The following is a 16,773-nucleotide window of genomic DNA, read 5'->3' on the forward strand; positions in this document are numbered from 1 at the left end:
ATTACTCGGATCGTTCCAAAACTTTCCGACCTCAGCGTCCGCTCGCAAATATCGATAATCCACCACCTCCAATCCGCCCGAGCCCAATCCCCCTGGCGAAGGACTCAATTGCACCCAGGCACTCGGCAGCCCCCAGAATCCATCGATGACGAGCCCATCCGTGCGGCTCGCGACGAGCATCGCACGACGACAGCACATTTCCACAGCGTCTCGCCTCTCGCCATGTCCGTACCGCACAACACCACCAGCCTCAACGTCAGCAGCGATAACGAGATGTATACGACCCACGGCCTCGTCGACATACTACAACCCGTCGCGGCGGCGAGAGCAATCGACCTGGGCCGCCGCCGTCAACACCGCACAGCACATTTTCAACCCCACGCCTGACCCCAACGCACCGATATCAGCAGATCCCTTCCAGATCGTAGCGAAGGAGATGAAGTTCCTCACCAAGAACATCCGCCAGCTGCTCGGCTCGGGCCACCCGTCGCTGGACACGGTGTCCAAGTACTACACGCAGTCGGAGGGCAAGTACGTGCGGCCGATGCTGGTACTCCTCATGTCTCGAGCGACATCCCTCACGCCCAAACTGGCCCGCAAGACGACTCCGGACCCGTTCTCCGTCGACGACCCCATCACGCGGCGGGAGATCCTGCGCGACGAGAACCCCTCCGCGCTCGAGTACTCCCCGCTCACCTCGTCCACGCACGACACGCAGCACAACACGCAGGCCTCGGACATCCTGCCCTCGCAGCGCCGCCTCGCCGAGATAACGGAGCTCATCCACACGGCCTCCCTCCTCCACGACGACGTCATCGACCACTCGGAGTCGCGGCGCTCGGCCCCCTCCGCCAACATCGAATTCGGCAACAAGATGACAGTGCTGGCAGGCGACTTCATGCTGGGGCGAGCCTCGGTCGCGCTGGCGCGACTCCGCGACCCGGAAGTCACCGAGCTGCTCGCGACGGTGATCGCCAACCTGATCGAGGGGGAGTTCATGCAGCTCAAGAACACGGCGCGGGACGAGCGCAACCCGCGGTACACGGAGGAAACGCTGACATACTACCTCCAGAAGACGTACCTCAAGTCCGCGAGCCTCATCAGCAAGAGCTGTCGCGCGGCGGCCATCCTCGGCGGGTCCACCCCGGACGTCGTCGAGGCGGCGTACTTGTACGGGAAGAATCTGGGTCTGGCGTTCCAGCTCGTCGACGATATGCTCGATTACACGGTTTCTGGGGAGGAGCTCGGGAAGCCCGCGGGCGCGGATCTGGAGTTGGGGCTCGCGACGGCGCCGCTTCTGTTCGCGTGGAAGGATAATAGTAGTCTTGGGAAACTCGTGGGGAGGAAGTTCTCCCATGAGGGCGATGTGCAGAGGGTATGTATTTTACTTTACCTTTCAGACACACATCCTTTTCGAAAGAGGGGCATTTAACTAACGCAATGGATGACAGGCACGAGACATAGTAGCCTCGAGCTCCGGCCTCGAGCAGACGCGCGCACTGGCCCAGGAGTACGTCGACAAGGCCATCGAGGCCATCAGCGGGTTCCCCGACAGCGACGCCAAGACGGGCCTGATCGACATGTGCACCAAGGTCATGAAGAGGCGGAAGTAGTGGATTCGCTCTGGGAAAACCAATGAATCACTCATGGGGAAAGGAAAAGGAAAGAGATGAGGCAGGCGGTGGATGATGAAGAGAGGAGAAGAATGACGCAGACGAATTGACCATGTGAGAACGTTGATGTTTTCAGGTTCAGGTTCTGATGCTCGACGGATAAAAACTACGCTTCTTCTTCGTTCTTGTATGAATAACGGGAGACCTACAGCAGACGATAGATAACTGTTTACATTACATTTACATCAACGCATTGAACAAATATACAATCACGTTTTCGAAACTTGACAAGAAAGAACGGGGGGCATCATCACGAAGGTATAAAGGTTGATCTCACAGTAACTGCAAAAGTATCATTAACCAGTTACCTGTCTTTACGCTGCATGTACCCTCAGGACAGAACGAAACAATCACATCTTCACTTCACTTCACTTCACTTTCACATCCCAACAGCCACAATCATCAAGACACCATTACCATCAGTATCTCTTATATTTCTTTTTATCCAAAAGTAAGAAAAAAGCCAAGCCTTTGCTTCACACTCGCCTATAGATCTCTCTTTTACGCCCAACTAACAGTAAAGTACCTAATATAGTAGTAGTAGCATCTGCATTGCGATTGCGTGGCCCCCCGTACATGACAACAACCCCATGGGAACAAGAGTCAGTGAGCCCAGAAGCTCTCTTCTCCGATGGGCAGGATGGATACCAATATGAAGACGGGAAGATCAAGATCAAAAGAGAGAGAGAAAGAGTCTGCCGCACCATGATTCGCCAGTCATACAGGAACAGAAAAGGGAAAAGGCGGACAACAAAATCAGAATTTGGTACCTCCCAGGTTGGTGAGCTTGGAAAACTAAGACAAAAGGGGATGCCCGTCCACGCAGCCAAAAAGTCAGAAAAGTCCCGACGTGATACAAAACAACATTCCGCATTTGCATGTCAAAGAACAAGGCAATCAAGGGGAGAGAAAGAAAAAGACCTGCTTTCTGGTCGAGAAGATGCCAGAAATTTCCTTCATCATATAAAACAGCAAGTGTGATTTCCTCCATAGTCATAAACTTTAGCGGCCCCCAAAACAAAACGCCAGGGTGTCTGTGGAGCCTGTGGTCATAACCAAGCTTGTCCTTGAAGGTGTCGAGGTGTCGAGCAAGATGAAGAAGAAGACGTTTGTTCGGCCGCCGGGGCAGAACAATGATAATACAAGAAGATTCTGGCGAAAGCGCCAGGTATGAACGTATGTGGGCTTTGAAAACAGGAAGAGCCCCATATATGCAGTATTAGAATTATATATCGTACGTGTGAAGAGTTCCTCGTAGACTTCGTTTGAATGTGTTAGGTACGCGCAGGTGGTTCGGGAAGACTATGCCGATACGATTTGCGAAGAGGCATCGTCCTTAAATTGCTGGAGCTCTTTGAGTTGTGCTTGTAGCTCGGTAAGAATGTCGGCCATTGGGCAGGCTTGCTGGAGCAATGAATTCTGTCCGAACGGTCTCACCATGTGGCGGAGAGCGAGGGTGGTTGTACATGTCTACATGGAACGTTAGTTGTATTCGTATCAATCGTCAATATGATTCCTACCTCGATTCTTGAAATCTGATGCTCGACAAAGTTAATCAAGAAACGATCTGTGATTTCACCACCCCGGTTCTTCATCCTCTCTAGCAGCGCCGTTTCAGGGGCCTTGAGCTCTACAGACTCTGGATTCTCCAGTGTACTGCAGAGCATCTCCAAGCGCAAGCTGACATTCCATAGGTCCCAAACATGCTCTGTGTCAATGGTGAGTTGGCTTCCAGGCATTTTCTGGCCGATCGATCCAGCTTCAGCGGGTTGTGGTTGCTTCGCTTCTAATTGACGCTGCACGGTCAGACGGCTGGCAAGGGAATGTGGGTACATCAAGTAGATGTATTCAGGATTTTCCAGTCCCTTCAACCGTCTCTCTCCAAGATCCTTGACCTCGAAACCCTGACTGCTGAGAGACCGAAGCTCTTGCCGAATAGCCTGGGTCATAGAGTCGTCCATCATAGCATCCTCAGAACCGACGGAGTTGCTCCGGTCGCCTTCGATGTGCGTTTCCAGGAGTCGTTGAATCTCTGCAATGAAATCCGACGAGACGGTAATCTGGCCTCCATCGGCAACGGAAGAGATACGGGAGGCGCGATTGACCATGGGGCCGAAGTAGTCCATACGCTTCGTTACCGGATCAATTTCGCACACCGGTTGGCCATAATGTATTCCCATGCGAACCGAAAGACCGCGGAAGATGACATTACCATCGGGGTCGACGACCTCTTGTCCATTGACACTGTTAAGAATCTCTTGTGGCCATTGTACGTCGAGTAGATGGCTTTGAATTGTGAAACACCACAATAGAGCAGAAGTCACGGTTGGGAAGGCAACCATGAATGCGTCACCTTCAGTCTTCACTTCATAACCACCGACATTGCGCAACTGTCGCCGCATGAGATCGTTGTGTTGTTTGATGGCTGATCTCATTGCAATGGGGTAAGTCTCCCATAGCAGTGTCGAATTCTTGATATCCGTGAAGACCAAGCTGACCTCTCCCGTCGGTGCGGGAATCTCTTGGTTGAGTCGTTGTAGTGTTGAAGAGTTGGGGAGATCCTTAGCACGCTTGCCCACCTTTCTGATTGAGAAGAAATCATCTGGTGAGCCAGACGGGCCCATTGACATGCTATGGGTCCTGAAGCGAGCGCGCTGTTTGCTTTTGAGGTCGCTAACGCCCAGAAGCATAACCATGATCTTGTTGGTGGCGCCAAATGCTATGGCAAGATCACGAAGCTTCTGTGCCGCGCGCATCAGGTCACTGCGCTCCGATCGTGCCACATCAACCGCGAAGTCCGGGGTGAGGTATTCCCATAGTTCACGGGATGCAATTAGGATCATCTCGTCAGTGTCGCCCAACGTGAGATTTGTGATATACGGCGAGGCAATGACCGACGGGGACATCTGCACGTAGCCAAAAGCACGAGATACTTCCAAGACCTCGTTGAGTCTGCCTTGGCGAGATACGAATCCACCCGCCTCCCGAATGCGGTTCCGTTCGCTGGACTCAGCAGGGTCATGTTTTTGAGTGAGAATCTTGTGCCCGCCCTCTGATCGGATTAAGAGTGCTTGGGCATCGCCAACGTTCGAGATGTAGAGTTCCATCTCTTTCAGGTATAGGATGGTAGCGACACTGCCAGATTGAACATCGTCGTCTCCGAGATCTGGCACAGAACCGCGGTGCCCGCCTACGGTAGGAGGGACACGATCCACTGACTGCGATGCTACAGTGGCCAACTCCTTGTTCAGGGAAAGGTAAGTACGACGCAAGGCATCTCCCGGATTCTCGTTAGGACGTAAGCGTTCCAATTCATCTGCGAACCTGTTCTTGAAGTTGTCGTAGAGGAATTTGGCAATCTTTGATCCACCGCTGCTAAGCGGCTGCCCATCGAACAAACCCAAGATCTGTTCGTCGTCGTGGCTGCGGAAGCGCGGAACGACCATATCCATCGTGGATACGTTGTCGTTGCGACCAAGACTATCGGCCATGCCATAGGCCATGGTTCCAACGGCGGAGCCCGAAGTTCGAACTCTCCGATTCTCGGTCTGCTCAGGGACTGATGGGACCATCATTGTCACGTCCATCAAACCCAAGACCCTCAGGGTGGTCAAGGATGTGAAGTCGGTTAGATCCCTTCCCTCCCGCATGGCGGCACCACCACCGCTGAATGGGCCACTTGGTTTAATCTCGAGACGCTTGTTGCCGGACAGATTGAGGTACTTGAGGTGGTGGTTCCAATTCCAATTCCAGTCGTATGGCCAATTTGAGACGTTGTATTTCAACGAATTACTGGCAACATCCAAGATAGCGAGCTTTGACACCTTGCCAAGTTCTGCGGGAAGAACCTGGAATTTGTTACTGTTGATGTGGAGAACCTTGAGGGATGTGACTTCCTCCAAATCCTCCGCTGGCAATGAAGTCAAATCGTTACCAGAGAGATATAATTCAGCAAGATGAGGCCATCTGCGAATGGTTCGAGCAGGTACGTCGTAGATGAGATTGTAAGATAAGTTGACAATGCGCAGATCTGGGAGCATGGCAAGCTCATCGAATACGTCGTCTGTCAGGCGGTTATCGGCGAGGAAGATGTGTCGTAAAGAGCCAGCAAATGTCACGGCAAGCTTATTTGATAAACTTGAGTCTTTCCTCGTAATCGGGGTGACGGTGCCTTCCGTAGTCACTCGCGATGCAATAGACGGCTTCCTGGTCGAATTTGCAGTGCCGAAAGAAGCCATGGAGCCTTTCCTTTGGGAAGCAGCAGGTGAGGTGCCTGAGCTGAGGTAACCGCCAGACGCCTGACTAGGACGCCGGTTCTGGAAGTCCTCTAATTTTCCTAGCTCCTCATAACTTGGGCTGGTTTCTAGACCTGGTGTTGAAAGAGGAGTAACGCCGTCAAGTTGGAGGCCATCTCCATTGATGAAAGACGGGGGTGGTATAGATGGTTTGGGGAAGGTATCCAGCACATTCGAGGATACATTTAGCGTCTCGAGGCGGCGTGCGTACCAAATTTCCGCAGGCAATCGCCCCAGGTTGTTCTCTCGGACGTCTAGGTAGCGCAGTTGAGAAAGCTTTCCGATTTCGGCAGGAAGATCATCGAGTGAATTCCGCGCTATGCTAAGATGCTCGAGTTTGTACATTCGGCCAATTTGAGCAGAGAGATACCTGAAATGATTCTTGTCCAAGATTAGTTTTGTCAATCCATTGATCTTCTGGAACAAATCTTCTGGTAGCTGTGCTAATTGGGCAGACGCGAGATTGAGAGCGGTAAGTGTTGGTACAGGAGCACTCATGCCGAAACGAGTGACCGGATTGTGATTCATGTGTAATACCCGGATCTTCGGGAAGGACCCCTCAAATGCGGATATGGAGTTGTGGCCGATCATGAGGTACTCGAGTCGTGGAAGCAGAGACATGACATCCATACTGTCAAGAGCATTGAACCTGACGTCGATTTCCCGTAGGTTGATCAAATTGCTAAGGGAAGAAGGGAAACTTCCGGAAAGCTTATTGTTAGTAGCCCACAAACGCTCCAAACATGTGAGTTGGCCAATCTTGGGGAGGCTAGAGATGGCGTTGAAGCTTATATCGAGGTCTACGAGGGTCGTAACATCGCACAGGAAGTCTGGGAACTCTGTCAACTGATTGGAGCTGAGGTTAAGACTCCTGAGTGCACGGTATTGGCCAAAGTAGCTGGGAAGCTGGGTAAGGCGATTGTTGGATAGCCGAAGACCCTGGAGACTGGAAAGTTTGTAAAGATCAACATGGTCCAGGGATTGGAGACGGTTATTGGAAATGTCGAGCATGGTCAATCGGCTAGCCAACGACAGACTGGGAGGTAAACGCCGTGCCTCGTTGCTTGTGTACTTGATCTCCCGAAGATTGGTGCAAGCCTGTATGAAGTCCTTCGGAACATCTAGAGAGAGATTTCGTGACAGGTTGAGCTGAATGATCTCCGTCGCTTTCTGATAAAGAGTGATTGGAATGGTTATGAGATTCCGGCCTTGCAGGTCAATATGGCTGAACTTCTGCATCTTGCTGAACCCTGGATCCTTCTCTAAGCTGGCGTACCCACTCATCTTGGCAGGAATGAACGTGAAGCGGCACAGATAGCTATTGTCCTCTCGTCCAACTTCTTCTAAGCGATCAGCGTCGGTATAACCGGCCTGTTCCAGGAGGCGCTTCTGTATCAACAATGGTCGCTCGTGGGAGTCTAGTTGCCTCGAGGTGTCGTGCTTTCGCATTACGATATGGTAGTTGTCGAGCTCGTCCTGAAGTAGGGTTTTCTTCCCTAGAATTCTTATAATCTCGGCGACTGTAGTGTTGATCGTGGCAGACAATGTCGCGAATGTGGAGTCGACTCGGAAAATTCGCACACAGAATGTCTTCGAAGTGTCCTCCTCTTTGGGCGTTGCGCCCGTTTCATCGAATTCCTCCATCCGAGAGACATTGCCTTCGCCAGGTCTTCTGACCGCCCAAGAATCAGGCACATCCCATTTCGGATCCTGCTTGTTATCGTCTGCTTGCCAGGCTCCGGTGGGCACATCACCAGTAGGTGGGGTCATTGGCGGTTGGTGATGGCGGCTGACGATGCCTTCCATGTGGTCGAGATCAGTGTCAAGATCCCACAGGGCATTATTCATAACCGCATCTGCGTTCGCTTCATTCGGGTCTTTGCCCTTGGGCTGGTCGGCTGCCGAGCCATATCGCCGGCTCTTGAACGGCAGACCAGACCGTTTTCCGTCTCTAACAGACACATAGCTCTTGTCCCTACTGCTTGGCTCTAGTGCACCCTTCCTCTTCGAAGGGAAAACGCTAGGGGAAGGTTCGGCTCGTGGGGTCTGCTTTGCGGAGCGAATCGAAGGCTGAAGAGAGGTGGTGGATACTGGCAGGTTCTGGAGCGACTCTGCCGCCGGTCGATCGGTCTTGTCTTTTCCGCCTTTCAGTAGGTTTCGGAAAAATCGCGGCTTGGAGGTGTTTGGCGACCTCTGCGAGGTATGGTCCCGAGACATTTCGCTGAAAGCGCTCGGTGTCGGACTCGAGGGCCGAGCACTGAGATTTGTTCTGGAGTTTAGCGCAGAGCTGAGTGATGATTGGTACTGTGGCCCCCCCCGGAGACTATACGACGAGTCCTCCCGACTGGTGACTGGCCGCAGTGGGTAAGGTTGACTGATATCAACGCGTCCCTCTGAACGGGTTTCTGATGTCTTTGCGTCGTCCTTGCTGCGATTGTGTCGATGGCCGGGAATCCGAATCCGGTGTGATTTGTGAGGTTTACTGGTATGTTGCTCGAATGACGAGCGGCGCCCGTTTTCGCTTTGAGAAGGATCATCCTACACGGGAAATGTCAGTCACGATACTGTAGTACAGGAAAGTGGATTGCAGTAGTAGAAGGCAGGCTCGGCAATCGGAAGCGACAAAGTCGTTCGATCCTGCCCCGGACCGTTCCACCAATAATCGTAAGTAGAGCAATCGAAATCCGCCACCACTTACCTTGGTATCTTGAAACTCCCAAGGTGTAACTTCGGATGAGGGCAGGGGAGTGCGGGGTCGAGAGGGCGCGGGCGAGGCAGGCCTGCTGTTTAGGCTGCTTCCCACCGTATTGTTCACTGAGTTGTTTCGATTTCGCACGCTTCGGGTGGATTGGGTTTCCGCAACAAACGGGGTTGGCAGGCTGGTATCGGAATTTTGACGCGAGTCCCCAGGGAATTCGTCGCCGAAGAAGCCCTGTAACTTCTTGTGGAATCCTCGGCTCAAGCTGGACTTGGACCCTGAGCTACTGACCGTGGTGGTGCTGACCACGGATGGGCGGCGGTCATCTGCGGGAAATCCCATGGCGTCCTCCCTTCCACTTCCGGGGCGGAAGCCTGGCGAGAGTTGTGCTATATCTTCATTGGAATCGTTGTAGAAACTTCCGCCGAACACGCTCTGCGGCATTACGGATCCATTCGTTCCAGACCAGGGCGGGGTCGGGGAGGTGGCGGTGGGCGGGTTTCGTGAGATGGATGGGACTCGGCCTCCAGCGGTCTCCAGTACTGCTAGGTCTTTCCGATAGTCTCTGAATTCATTCATCCGTGGGTTCTCCCAGATGGGGTTTGACTTTTTGCGGCTTTTGTGTAACGGGTCTTTGGGAGGGGGGATGGGTGGAACAGTCCCGGGAGATATCTCGGATTCCTTTTCTCCTCTGTGCAAAAGTAGTCAGCAAGTGGTGCCTATATGCCATGCCATTGTGTATGTGGTGGGAGAGCTTGATCCGCGAGATGTGCAATTTCAATTTCGCATGGTGGGCGTGCACATCCTAAGCAGCAAGACGAGAAATCGAAGTAGCGTTTGACATGAAATAAAGGAATATGAACCCTTTATGTAGAATACTAGGCTCTGGCGGAAGCGTCGGGCTTTCTAAGAGCTATAGGTGCGAGGCTCGGCGGCGGCATCATATAGAAAAACGCGCGCAATATGTCGAGGCGCGCAGCACTCTATGTGAGGTGGAGCATCCCAGCCAAGCAGACACAAGCTGGGGTGGTCATAGAGGTTGAGACGGCGCGCGGGAGAAGAGAAGGAAACTGGGAGACATGTACGTACTGTTTGGTGCCGTCCTTGGACGTCTTTACAGTCACAGGCGGCCTGGTCCGGCTGCTGAGATTGCCTTTGACGGTCTCGTCGGAGCGCCAGCTGTCGATGGAAGCATGGCGGTCGACCGTCTCTCTCCTCGTCATTGTCGCGGACAGAGCTGCGTTGTATTATCGCGATGCGCCCGCGAAGCGTGGTCGATGGCGACGTCTGGGGTAGGAGGAGTTATGAAATCCGCCACGAGGAGCACCGGTTGGGGCGGGCGGTGAAGATGCTAGTATGGCTTCATCAGCGGTGAGGGCGGGATTGTCGAGCGGCACATGGGCGGCGGCGCGGGAAAGAATTGGAGTTTGGTCCGACAGACGACTGGGTGGGTATGGATATGGCGAGTAGAGAGTATATGGTGTTGGCGGTGAGTGCGATCGCAGGTATGGTTGTGGTGGTGGTGGTGACGGTGATGGTGACGATGCCGTTGGTGGTAGTGGTGAAAGGGAGGAGGGTTGGTAGGTAGGTAGGTAGGTAGGTAGGTAGGTTTGTTGTTTGATGGAGGATGGGATGGAGGGATGGGATGGGACGGGAGAGTGTGGAGTGTGGATGCCGAGCGTGTGGATGGATGGATCATGGATGGGTGGATGGGTGGGAGGAGTTCGTTCACTACTGCTTAGAGTCTAGGATAGTAGGATAGACCAACACTAACCAAACCAACCATCCAACCAACGAATAACGAACTGATGACCCCGACCCACGAACAAACAGAATCTATTGTATTCTAACTACACTCCCAAGGGGACAGTGAGATCTACACAATAGTGACAGCTCTTTGATAGTCTATTATTGTTTAAACAGGAACAGCTGGCATGGACACAAACACAGACGTGGACACAGGCCTAGACACACACACGCAGACACGGAGACACAGACGGTGACACAGACACAGACTCGGAGCAAACCAAACCAACATGCAAAATCCGGTCAAGGACGTTTGAAGGATTCAGAGACGGTAGACCCTTCTTTCTCCACCGGGACACCCATATTGGCACATTGTATCGACTGTAACCGTAAGGGACTAAAATACAAAGACAACATGGACACCCCCGAGGTCCGTGAGGCTGCCCGCAAAGAGCGCCCAAGAGCCCGTCGTTTGTGCATAACACCAGGGACAGGCTGCCTATTGTACGGTGCAGTTAGCAGTGTGAGTGGGTGTACACACAAACCCACCTACAAGCTGTGCACCCACATGGCCCTCCCTCCCCTCCCCTTCCCCTCCAATCGCCCCCAAAAAGAAAAAGCTGGAGTCTAGTCGTCCCTGGATTATGGTACACGTATGTGCACTGTACCTACATATAACTATACTCCGGACGTATGTATGTAAGTCCTCCATACATTAGTACCTAGGCAGCACTTGTACATACTTGTAATCATTGAACACGGTATATCTATCATTTATTTCCTTTACTGTGGTAGACCGTAGATCTAGGTACCCATCTATTGTATTAGTAGACCCAATAGCCCAGGACCCGCAACCCAAAACCCACCTCCATCTCACTTCAAAGGCCAAAACTCTGCGCATCTTTGCAAATCCGCAAACCCGCAAACACGCAATTCCCACAGTTGGGTATCAATAAGCAAGCCTAGAACCACCACGCCAACACCCTTCCTTCGGCCCCCTCCGTCGCATCATTGCATTCGTTTGCTATTCAGCATAGGAAATTCCTACCCGTCTATTTCTCATTATTCCCAATACCTACTCCGTGTTCGTACAATACGTACTGCACTTACATACGTACGTATGCATCTTTCCCTCCCTCCCGCGCACCTATCCCAAAGAGGCGATCTTGCGAGCCATGCATGTCTCGTCTCAGACTCTTCATTCAGAGACCACATCGTCTCAGATCGTGACGAGATGTGACTCCCTAGGTGCCGGAAGCGGCCTACACTCTAATACTTCCTTCTTGCTTGCTTACTTTTATTTTACTTACGTTGGTCGCAACCGTTTGCCTACTCCACGGCGTCGGGACGCCACAAAAGGGAACATACGGGGATAGGTCGCTCGCTGCTGCTGCTGCTGCTGCTGCTTGAGCGAGACCCGACGCCATGCTCGTTTTAGTGCTGCGATTGATTGCAACGGGTTTATTTTAGGGCAGAGTGCACTGCAGCCCCTCACTTCTTGTGCTGATGCTGCTGGGTGTCCACTGCATGAATGATCCCTATCGTCTACAAATACCCCGTACCAACTCACAATTCCTCCACAGCAACAAACCCACACACAACGTCCATAACTACATACCTACATACGCAGTCATCTCATGCACACAAACAAAGCAAGCCCATTCAAGCTAACCCCCCACCGCACTAGCCCCATAGCCATACCAAGCACACACCCGTCCCCCTCTTTAGCTGATTGGTTCCCTTCGTCCATTCAATGCCTGCCAGGCCACGCGAATTGATGACGACGATCCCTAACTCTAAAAGAGGGTTTCTGCCCGCCCCACAGTTTTTTGCCCTTTTTCCTTATTCGTGTCATAGGGAGAAGACGATGATGATGCGAAACCCTACATATCAAATTCAAATCTTTATGTATTGCTGTGTGTGAGCTTGTACGGGGTGGTGTGTGAAGATCGAGGTACCTCGATTCGAAGTATTGAGTCGCCTTCGGCTGTGGTGAGTAGGGATGGTGACGATCATCATCATCATCATCATCATCATTTATTCCGCTTTTGTAGGTGTGTCTGTGATTCCAAATTGAGATGTGCGTGAGTGAGAATAAGGCAGAAGACGACGTTTTGTGAATATCATATGTCTGTACAGTACATGTCTGCCTTATATGCACGCCCATCGTCATCATTAATCAATCATCTTCACCATCGTCACACCCTACCTACCAACCCTTCCAGTATTCAAAACAGAGTAAAAAAAAGTAACATCACCAGCACCGCCCCATTCCTAGGTATTCGTGCATCATGTTTTCCCAACGTCTACCTATCTAATCCACCCCATGCTCACCGCGTATCCCCAAACCCCCCAAAACCACAAACCATACGGAGTACACAACTCAAATAAAACCACCGCATGACACAACATTCAACTACCCACACACGCGCGCATCCGCGCAATTCATACTTACCCCCCTCCTCGGCGCCCGGTTATCTGTACGACCGCACCGCAGCATACACATGTCACGGCATCTCTGACTGTGTTATTTATAGCAGATGGCAGACCTGAAGATGTCAGGAATAGTGTAACGTACGAGTACCCACCTCGACCTCTGGTGCCTGAGTTCGGCGTCGGGACCCGGTGTGTGGTGGTCGTGAAGTGGGGTTTGATGATCTCCATTGAGGAAGTGGGCTTGGTATGTAGATTGTACTGACAAGAGATGAGAGAGTGAGTAGACATATATATACAGGTAACGCAGGTTTTCTTTGAGGAGGAGTTGCTACTTGTTTATTTACTTTATGGTGTAAGATGTTGAGTTGAGTGAATATGGTTGTTATTTGATATCAGGGAGCCTTGATCTAGGGTATGAAAACCTTCGAATACGGAGTATGGTTGCTGGCTTGTGGATGATGTTGCTGCTGTGTATATATACCTGGGTAGATATTGCGTATGGCGACAATGAAAGATGGGCGGACTAAGAGGAGGAAGAGAAGTGTACTACAGGCATGCAAGGATTCTCAATTGATATCGGATTTGAAGAACAAGGATCAAATTGAGCGTTATTCTAATTGCGTGTGTGCGTGTGCACAACGGGTAAATCATTTCCTTGATGAACGGTATATATTACATATACCTTGGTACAAGCAGGCATGAGTACGGCATCTCTCCAAATGAGGCAAACCATTGTCGAAAAAGTTTTGATGCGTGGATTGGTCGACCCGGGCACCGCCTATGTGTGTACAGGAACGAGATTAGGACCTGGAAAGCGAAGAATGAGATATATGCCTCTCTTCCTTTGTTGCGTTAGGTAGTAAAGGTCGGGCTGTGGTTTTTGTGCGGATCGGCTTATGATCAAGACGAACCAAACGTCATTTGATATTGTTCGTATCCGCGACGGCCAACTCATGGAATGAATTGCTCACTCGGGTAGTCAGACAGCAAAGTAGTAGAAGCATATCCCCTACTTCATCAACGCTATAAGTAAGCTTCAAGGTTATATATCCTTCACGCAGAGCCATCTGATAGCTAGATCTTGTTATGAGGGTCACTTCTGTGTTGTCGTTGTACAGCAAAAATCGTAAGCAGAAACTCAAGCAGCCTGCTTCTAGATAGAAAATGCTACCACTTTCAGATGGATAAATATGAAAATAGGTGGAAATGGTGACTCCAGATCTGGTCCGCCTAAGCGGGATAGGCCTTGATGCAAATCAAAAACGCCCAGTTTTAAGAGCAATCTGACACAAAACGGTCAAAGATGGCAACAGATACTACAAAACACTTATGATAAATAATCGTACACACGCACATACACTCTCTGAATGCCTCCTATGCCCCTCTTCATCGGTTCTGTTGGCCGCCGCCGCCAAGTGACCTCAAGAGGTCTTGTAGCGACGGAGTCTGGCCCTGCGTATTAGTCTGCGGTGCATTTGTATTAGGTGCACCGGCTGGTGGATAGTTATACTGGAAAGGATATTGAGCCTGAGGCGCGGCTTGGGGTTGCTGTTGTTGTGCTTGAGGTTGTTGCTGTTGCTGTTGCGGGCCTTGGCTCATAGCAGCGGCTAGCTGCAACCACTGAGCCCACTGAGCAAGGTTCTGTTGTTGTTGCTGGTCCTGAGGAGGTGGCGGGGGAGCCTGTCCATAGAACGCCGGATTGACGTATGCTCCCGCGGGCACTGCTGAAGCTGCCTGTGCAGGACCAGACGGAGCTGGCAATCCGGAATACGACTGAGGCGTTGACCAGGCGGTATTAACATTGCTGTTCTGGTTGTAGGCATTGGTATTAGCGGGCGCAGGCGATCCAGAGTTGCGTCCTGGGGAAGACGCGAATGGAGGCCGGTTCCGCCCCTTGTTTCCATGTGGAGATGAATGCTGTTGCCGTCCCTGGTTCTGTCGGTTGGGAGACGCGGACGAAGCAGATCGATTCTCGCGTTGACCATTTCTGTTTCGCGGGTCAGGATGCTTGCCGCGATCTTGATGCCGGCCTCGTTCCTGTTGACGTCCATGCTCTTGCTGGCGTCGCCCTCCTCTTTGGTCCTGACCGGAGAATTGGTCGCGTTGGTTGACAGGTCCACCACCGCGTCCTCCTCGTCCGCGGAAGCCACGGCCACGATCGGGCCAGCCTCCTCTGCCGCCACGCATACCTCCCCTACGCACATGGCTTCGATCTTCTAGCGGAGCTCCCGCCCCAACAATATGTTCGAAATGATCCGGCCTAGCAAGGGGCTTATACATGCCGAGATCCTCGTCATCGTCACTGTAGTTCAGACCACCTCCCTGATATTGGTTTGCGGCAGGAACTGCCGGTGTATCGTTCTTTGGAGGTTGCTGGGCGCGGTCTTGAGGATCACGGTTGGCCTCCGCTCTAGCTTTCTTCAATTCCTTCTGTTTCCTCTTGTACTCCGCTTCTCTTTCGTCATCAGAGAACTCTACGTCGTTCGCTTCTTCATCGTGAAGGTTGGAGGCATCAGTGAACTTTTGGGCCTTCAGGGGTTCCGTGAAGACGAAGGTCGAATGCTCATCCACGTAGAAGATTGGGGTGCCCTTTACAATGCCTAATGTCTGGATCTCAGCAGCTTCGTTGAAGCCCATCGAGTAACGTGGCTCCTGAATGCGGCCGATAGTCTCAGACACCTGTCCAATGACGGTACGGTTCCCCAAACAGAGCGCCGAGCCAGATTCCAGAACTCTGTAGTCTCCCGATACATTGGCCTTGACCAACACGAGATTATCAACGATTGACTCTACTTTTCCGAGCTCTGTGATCTTGGTTGCTTCGGTGACTTCTATTTCGGGTTTCTTGTAATCCTCCACTACCTCGTTCAGGGTCTTGATCTTGGCTTTATCTGCGCCAGGGCCATCGTCTGCGCTCTCCATCATCAGAAGTCGAACCTGCTCCGCGGGATCAAGAAGTTCTCCTTCCTCAGATTCGTCATCCGAATCTGAAGAATCGCTAGAAGAGTCGGACGAAGAGTCAGACGCCTCAGAATCGAGCTGCCACTCTGCCTCTGCATTGCCTTTATTTGCTTCTCCTGCACGGAGGAAGTCTTCTTTATCTAAAATATGTTGCCTCGTCGCCTCCGTGTCGGCTTCCTTTGTACTTTGTGCGGCTTCGCTGCCGTTGATTGCGTTCGGCGCCAGGACTTCGGGGGATGTGTCAGTCGCTGAAACATTTGCCAGGGAATTTGACGAGACGTCAACATTATGGTCGATTTCTTTGCCAGCGGAAGCGGCCCCGTCAATGGCGGGTTGCTGTTCGAGCGATGATGCAGCGGGGTGTTGAGGATGGGAATTCTGGTCATCCGCTGCGGCAGATTGTACGGGCTTTGAATCGTTGTAGAGCGACTCGGAGTCTGATAGTTCTCCATCTTCAAGCTCTCCCGCCTCTTGCGCCTGCTTTGATTCGGGCTGAGGCGAGGCGCTACTCGGAAAACCAAGGCCAGGGAGGGCCAAGGAGTGAGTTGTAGTTGGAACGGATGTAGTCGCTGCTGTTGACAGCTGGGTGTTTGCATCAGTCAAATTTTGTGGCTCTGGTTTAACAGGAGTCGACTCATAGAAGTCGTCGTCCATATCATCGACTGGTGACGATGGCACATCGATAGCTTCATTGCTCTCTTCATAGCGTGCCCTTTTCGCGGGAGGCTCATCTAGAGCATACGTGTCCGCCATATCCACTTAGATATCGATAATGCAGATCAAATGTTACACGCGCAGTGTGCGCAATAATGTGTACCTATAGCTGACGACTCGTAGCAAAGAGGCGTTGCGGACGTGTTCTGTCTTTTATGTTGGAAAGAAAAAGGTTAGGGACGATCTTCCACGGCGACTGGCCCCTGCTGGCGCCTTGGCAAATGCACCTCGACGCAATCACGGGTGACGG

At 52.0% G+C, this 16,773-nt stretch overlaps 3 protein-coding genes across 3 annotated transcripts; 1 reads left to right on the forward strand and 2 right to left on the reverse strand.

Moving 5' to 3' along the window:
* The first annotated feature begins 30 nt into the window (after window positions 1–30).
* BU24DRAFT_425995 (terpenoid synthase) lies at window positions 31–1,884 on the forward strand. Its single transcript, XM_033528876.1, has 2 exons — window positions 31–1,375; window positions 1,452–1,884. The coding sequence occupies exons 1-2, from the start codon at window positions 146–148 to the stop codon at window positions 1,611–1,613; spliced, it is 1,392 nt and encodes a 463-aa protein (XP_033380499.1). The 5' UTR covers window positions 31–145; the 3' UTR covers window positions 1,614–1,884.
* Window positions 1,885–2,814: 930 nt separating this feature from the next.
* Window positions 2,815–10,359, reverse strand: BU24DRAFT_271147 (PP2C-domain-containing protein). The gene is made up of 4 exons (XM_033522591.1): window positions 9,756–10,359; window positions 8,667–9,357; window positions 3,194–8,506; window positions 2,815–3,143 (listed from the first exon to the last, which is right to left on the reverse strand). The coding sequence occupies exons 1-4, from the start codon at window positions 9,887–9,889 to the stop codon at window positions 2,976–2,978; spliced, it is 6,306 nt and encodes a 2,101-aa protein (XP_033380500.1). The 5' UTR covers window positions 9,890–10,359; the 3' UTR covers window positions 2,815–2,975.
* A 3,875-nt stretch (window positions 10,360–14,234) lies between these two features.
* Window positions 14,235–16,562, reverse strand: BU24DRAFT_435579 (NAF1-domain-containing protein; the record flags this gene model as incomplete). The annotated part of the gene is made up of 4 exons (XM_033530105.1): window positions 14,235–14,442; window positions 14,479–14,528; window positions 14,571–14,930; window positions 14,961–16,562. The coding sequence occupies 4 exons, from the start codon at window positions 16,560–16,562 to the stop codon at window positions 14,235–14,237; spliced, it is 2,220 nt and encodes a 739-aa protein (XP_033380501.1).
* Window positions 16,563–16,773: the final 211 nt, after the last annotated feature.

The sequence above is a fragment of the Aaosphaeria arxii genome (assembly GCF_010015735.1).
Source record: "Aaosphaeria arxii CBS 175.79 unplaced genomic scaffold BU24scaffold_8, whole genome shotgun sequence".
Taxonomy (NCBI): domain Eukaryota; kingdom Fungi; phylum Ascomycota; class Dothideomycetes; order Pleosporales; genus Aaosphaeria; species Aaosphaeria arxii.

Coding starts and splice junctions, on each gene's coding strand:
- BU24DRAFT_425995 (XM_033528876.1), top strand. CDS start 146: ATGACGAGCCCATCCGTGCGGCTCGCGACGAGCATCGCACGACGACAG. Junction 1,376..1,451: donor ATGAGGGCGATGTGCAGAGG/GTATGTATTTTA, acceptor AATGGATGACAG/GCACGAGACATAGTAGCCTC.
- BU24DRAFT_271147 (XM_033522591.1), bottom strand. CDS start 9,889: ATGACGAGGAGAGAGACGGTCGACCGCCATGCTTCCATCGACAGCTGG. Junction 9,358..9,755: donor TCCAAGGACGGCACCAAACA/GTACGTACATGT, acceptor ACTTTTGCACAG/AGGAGAAAAGGAATCCGAGA. Junction 3,144..3,193: donor ATCAGATTTCAAGAATCGAG/GTAGGAATCATA, acceptor CGTTCCATGTAG/ACATGTACAACCACCCTCGC.